Source organism: Cibotium barometz, chromosome 53 (genome assembly GCF_041138505.1).
Source record: "Cibotium barometz isolate CiBa-2024 chromosome 53, ASM4113850v1, whole genome shotgun sequence".
NCBI classification, from domain to species: domain Eukaryota; kingdom Viridiplantae; phylum Streptophyta; class Polypodiopsida; order Cyatheales; family Cibotiaceae; genus Cibotium; species Cibotium barometz.
Window position 1 is genome coordinate 15,502,142 of NC_141098.1, and position 6,000 is coordinate 15,508,141.

General features: G+C 40.8%; 1 protein-coding gene across 3 annotated transcripts in view; it reads left to right on the forward strand.

Moving 5' to 3' along the window:
* The window catches only part of LOC147608346 (myosin-11-like), a 342,241-nt gene that overhangs the window by 145,093 nt on the left and 191,148 nt on the right, over positions 1 to 6,000 (forward strand). For 2 of the 3 annotated variants that reach the window (XM_086789250.1, XM_086789252.1), the window contains exons 38-39: positions 3,202 to 3,284; positions 3,444 to 4,038. In XM_086789250.1, coding sequence (XP_086645376.1) covers positions 3,202 to 3,284; positions 3,444 to 3,567 — 207 coding nt within the window. In that variant the 3' untranslated portion in view covers positions 3,568 to 4,038. Of the gene's footprint in view, positions 1 to 3,201; positions 3,285 to 3,443; positions 4,039 to 6,000 lie in introns of those variants that run through there. The other variant, XR_015264460.1, reaches the window with a different exon arrangement.

A 6,000-nucleotide genomic window follows, 5' to 3' on the forward strand; every position in this document is an offset into this window, starting at 1 on the left:
GCAAAATACTGGCCTCTTCACATGAGACACCGGCCTGGCCTTAAGTGAACGAGACACAAAATCTGGAGATGGACCAAATGGTCGGCCAATTGGTGACAGGTTTAGTGCCTCAAACCATCCTCGAGCCGCGACCTTGCCAAGCTGGCGTGTCCCATACCAATAGGTCTAGCCATCCGCTTGGAGCTGGGCCCAAGGTCTTGCACACCACTATTAGCTCTCGTGTCCAACGCATGGATACCTCTAATAACTCGTGAGTCCCCCCAAGATCACTTATCTAGCAATAACTCAGCTATTATTAACCCATGCTTGATTTATAAGCTTTCTTGCTTTATTTACACACTAATGCCAAGTGTCATTTATACTATAAGTCTGAGTCCTAAGGTTTCTATCTCCTTTTTTGCTAACATTAAAAGTATGTGCACCGCAAGCACTTATACCTAACCCCCTAACACATTTACCGCTACAAATCTGGCTCTCACAAATCTCTCCTGTAGTGTGGACTATCTAGTGTCAAATTCTTCAGCCCAATTAGAATCACTGTAAGCACATAGCTGAAAATCCCCCCCACGCCCCAGCCCCGTGCCCCCCTGCCATTCCCTCTCTTCCCACCGGGCATAGAACAATGCAACTGACTGTGTCCTTGGAGATATCTGAATATGCACTTCATAGCTTTACCAATTCTTTTTATGTGGGCTCTGTGAACCTACTCCACAGAGAAACACCAAATGCCAATTCTTAGTATGTGGGCTCTGTGAACCTACTCAACAGAGAAACACCAATTAGAATCACTGTAAGCACATAGCTGAAAATCCCCCCCACGCCCCAGCCCCGTGCCCCCCTGCCATTCCCTCTCTTCCCACCGGGCATAGAACAATGCAACTGACTGTGTCCTTGGAGATATCTGAATATGCACTTCATAGCTTGCCAATTCTTTGTATGTGGGCTCTGTGAACCTACTCAACAGAGAAACACCAAATGATATGTCCGGCCGGGTTGCACATATCAATAAGGTACCAAGAACCTAGCTGTAACAAGTATCATCAAATGGCTCACCAGCATCAAAACTACTAAGTCTCAAACCTATCTCAACCGGAGTGACAATAGGCTTGCAATTGTCCGTGCAAAATCGCTTCAAAAGCCCTCCAACATACTTAGACTGAGACATAAGAATGCCATCTTTGTGTTGCATAAATTGCATGCCCAAATAGTAATGCAATAAACCAGGATCTGTCATCTCAATGTCTGTCTGTAAATGAGCCTTGAATGCTGAAATTTTAAGCTCACTGTTCCTTTTTAAGATCATGTCATCAACTTAGAGAATATACTCCTATGTTCCTAGACGCCTCCTGTTCATGTTAGTGCTTGTTTCAGCTTTGCCTTGGATGAATGGCTTACCAGCATCAAAGCTACTAAGTCTCAAACCTGTCTCAACCGGAGTGACAATAGGCTTGCAATTGTCCATGCAAAACCTCTTCAAAAGCCCTCCAACATACTTAGATTGGGACATAAGAATGCCATCTTTGTGCTGCATATACTGCACGCCCAAATAGTAATGCAAATAAACCAAGTTCTGTCACCTCAAAGTCTGTCTGTAAATGAGCCTTGAATGCTGAAATTTTGAGCTCATTGTTCCTTGTTAAGATCATGTCATCGACTTAGAGAATATACTTCTATGTTCCTAGAGGCCTCCTATTCATGTTTGTGCTCATTTCAGCTTGCCTTGGATGAATTTTTTCTAGCAGCAGGGGTCATCATAAATTGGCCCATATCAGTTATGGATTTTGGGTTAGTAATTCTCAGAGAGTTGATTGGGGTGCAGAGGATGGATTTACTGGGATTGAGAGAGGCTGCATTGCCAGATTGGGATTGATATTTCGCCTGCGCAACAATTTGCTCTTGTGCTCATGAGCATAAGGAAGAAGCTTCTTCATTGGAGTTTGAGGAAGTTGGATTTGATCTCCAAGGCTTTGGTGGTTAACCAAGTGTTACTAGCTTGGTTTATTGCTTCATGTTGCTTCGATCATGGATGTATTGGGCAGCTGCCAAGGCTGACCCACAACTTTTTATGGTCAGGATTGGATGGCACCTCAACACTGGGGGCCAAAGCTGCTTGGTAGACTATAATTCTTCCCAAGCAAGAAGGGGGTTGAATATTATAGAGTTCCAGATGCGTTGCTTAGCAGCACAGAGGATCTGGGTATCTATAGCCTAGCTCTTGGGCAGATTGAGGAGAGGCCCAATTTATGTTCCTTGGGGTGCTATTGCTTGGCTGGTCCAGAGATATTCCTCGAGGTTAGGGATTCTGATCCTCACATTTTGGTAAGTGGAGGTGTGGCCCAGAGGCGCAGTTCAGGATATTCCTGAGTCATAGTATGCACCACCTTCGCAGAGCATTGACACCACTTGGGAGATCATTGTCAGCGTGACAGCGTGGCAGATTTGGAAAGCCAAATGCACAGAGGCTTTGGAGCGCACTCATATATATGATGCTCAGTGTATATGCAGCATAAAGAGTGATATCGATCACCCTCTTATGGCCAGATGGGCCTGAACACGGTCCACCATCCAGGGCTGTGCAGGCGAAATGCAACCTGTTTATGAGAGTGGGATCATACTGTTTTCTTCTTTTCGACCCCCACGGAATTCTCTTGGCAGCATAATCCCCTAGACTGGTTGAGATCTCCCTATATTCTGGAATGAGGATATTGCTTTCCAGCTTGTACCCGTGATTCTGTACTGTTTCACTCATACTTAAATGAAGTCTCTTTTCTTGAAAAAAAAAAAAGAAACATCACCTCAGTCATACCAAAAATGAGTCTTCTGTTGAGGTTGTAAGATATCATTGTGGACTTGAGAGTTTTCCTTAGCAGGAGTTTATTGAGCATCACTGAGCTGCATGCTGGGAAGCATGGTCGACATTGGCGGATTGGTCGTCTATGTGCTTAAGGAATAATAGAGAAATCAGCAGCCTGTTGCTTCTCGGATGATGCACCTCCCCAGTTTCAATGTCATCTGGCGCCAGCATGGATGATACTTCTTCCCAGTTTTATTGATGCTGCAGTGCTTCATGGAAGGAGTGGAATCAGCTAAGGATCGCCGGTTAGAATAATTGAAGAAAGGGGGTTGTGGACAAAGGAGCTTTAGCAGGCTTTTTCGTATGCTTGGTAATGTTATTGATCTTGTTGTCCAAACTGTGTACAGGTTATAGCCACTATGAGAAAGCTCATGACAGAAGAATCAAACAGTCCTTTGAGTAGCTCATTTTTGCTTGACGACGACTCCAGGTAAGCTAGTCGTGGAGTTCCTGTTTGTCTGACATTATGTTAACCATGTGTACAAATCAAATACCTTGAAAATGCAAGAAGGCTGTTGTTGATTGATTAGATGACAAAATCTGATTGATTGACCTAGTGCTGATTTTGGCAATTGGGTTGATTTCACAGTATTCCCTTCTCTTTTGAGGATATCTCAAAGTCAATGTCTGATGTAGACTTGGCAGAGATCGAACCTCCACCTTTGCTACGTGAAAACTCGGCTTTTCAGTTCTTACAGGCTGTTTCAGAGTGACCTTGTAACAGTTGGTTCTCTGCTCTCTGATGCGATACGCGGGAAGCACCGAGCTGCCCTCGCTTTTTCAAACTGTTGTCCTTCTCGTGCGGAGACAACCGCACTGAGCAAAATTGATGGTTTTGCAAGGAGATTGATTGGATGAAATGAAGCTTGTCATGATAGAGCTGCAGTATCTGCTAGGCAAACTCATCAGACTGAAAGTTCCAAAATTATGCTGGGTTCCTTTTGTCAATCCCTGCATCGGTGTTCCGAAAAAGGAATTTGTAATTTTATTAGTGATCTGCATGTTAGTCAGGCACGTTTTGCCTCCAGAGCATTGTGTTAATTTCTTGCAAGGGGCCCTTCGTGCCCACTCCCTCTCCCAACGAGGTATAGAAGATGCAATGTAAGCAACACACATCCATGTAATTTGTACTCCTACATATTGATTCTTGAAATATAATTCTTATTATGCTTCGGATGTCAAAAGTGGCCTCAAGCATATCATAAGCACATCAAGATCGCAGGTCGGTCTTAAGACAAATACAGCGGTACATTAAAGGTCTCATCATTTAAAGGCCATTCGTGTATTTAAAAAATTGGGAGCTGCTGCTGTGGGTTTCGGGGTTCAACTCTCCGCATTCATTCCCTGATACAAGTTTGTAGGCATTAGTGTGATTGATGTTCCCACAAGTAGAACCACCCTATGCATTTTTGTAAACTCTGAGGATAAGAAAAAAATTGGTGCAATCAAGGAACACAAATATTTGAATCCCATTGAAGTGTATCTAAAAAGCTCGAGTAAATGAAATTCACCTTCCATGCTTTTGGGGACTATAAGAAAGGTATATTTTCATTATGATCTTCCCTCTTTTTTTATTTACATGCTTCTACAAGCATATTAATTCTTTGTACTTTGAGGAGAGACTTGTATGTTCCTTGTAACTTACTACTTGATGAGGTGTCTCACTTTCCGAAGCATTATCATAGGCTCCTACTAAGTATTCATATATTAATATCATCTAGCATGCGACATTACAATAATCTTTGAACATTACAAACAACATAAACATTAAAAAAAACATAACAATAAAGCTAATTATACTCCCAACAATGCAAAATTTGGATGGATTAAGAGGAAGTTCAAAAGATTGCAAATTCAATAAACAAAGATACACTTTTCATCGAATGGGGCATGAAATTGACAAAACATGACAATTAAGAACAATGCGAAAACAAGAACACAAGGTACTTATGTTATTATTATTTTTTGTATTGTGAGGAGAGCAGCAAAAGTATTAATGAAGCACAATATATACTAAGAATGCATTGTAGGGAATTTATTGAGAAGAAAAGAGACTTAAATTATGAAAAAAGAAGTGAGTTTTCTAATAATGCAAGCCTTCTTCAAAATTGGAGATAATAGAATATTCTCTAAAACATGGAGCACCACCATCTTGCAATTTTTGAATGGAATAGTAAGAATTTGTACATCTTTTCTTCATCCTTGAGTTTTTGCAATCTAAAAGAAAATTTTTTCACATCTTGAATTTGAATGTTTGGAAGAAGCGTCATCACATTCCCACACAAATCTCTCTTGCCAAATCCATGTGTATTTGTGTGCTTGGAAAGGTCTAAGAGATGTAAGAATACTACCTTCGAGTAGCAATATGTGCATCATTAGTGTTGGCAATGTGATCATGAGTTTGTTCCTTATATGGTGGTTCATATATTTGTATGCTCTTTCACAAAAAATGATTCAAGTCAAGGATACCTTGTTCTTGAGGCCCATTTGACAAGCATATAGAGATCACATAGAGTCTATTCTAGTTGTGGTATGCCCAAAATACCTACTTTTTAGCTTTTCCAATATTCAAGCATGCCTGAAAAGATATGTATGCAAATTTTTCCTCCATTGGGTTTTGCACATATTCCACGCCGTTATGTATTCCTACAACTTGCCAACCGTTTGGCAATGAAGGTAGTGAAGTCGTCCTCTAGTACTAATTTCTATTTTCCAATATTCAAGCATGCCTTAAAAGATATGTATGCAGATTTTTCCTCCATTGGGTTTTGCACATATTCCACGCCATTAAGTATTCCTACAACTTGACAGCCATTTGGCAATGAAGGTAGTGAAGCGTGCGCCTCCTCTAGTATCTCTATTTTCTACCCTCAAAGTGAGAAACATTAAAATGTCTCGTTTTTGGGTTAGAAAATACAACACAAACTTACAATAAGAGTAAGGATTCCTTATTCATTGAATTGCCGAATGATACTCGTTTTTGTTTGTCTTTGGAGTTTGTTGAGAAGATTGTAGACAAATGGGTAAAGTGAGAAATTGCAAGTAAAAATACACAAACTAAGACAAGTTGAAAATTTTCCTTTGTAAATGAATGTCTTATCCTTTTAAGGTTTTCTTGTATGAGATTCATTATTTAAATATGACAA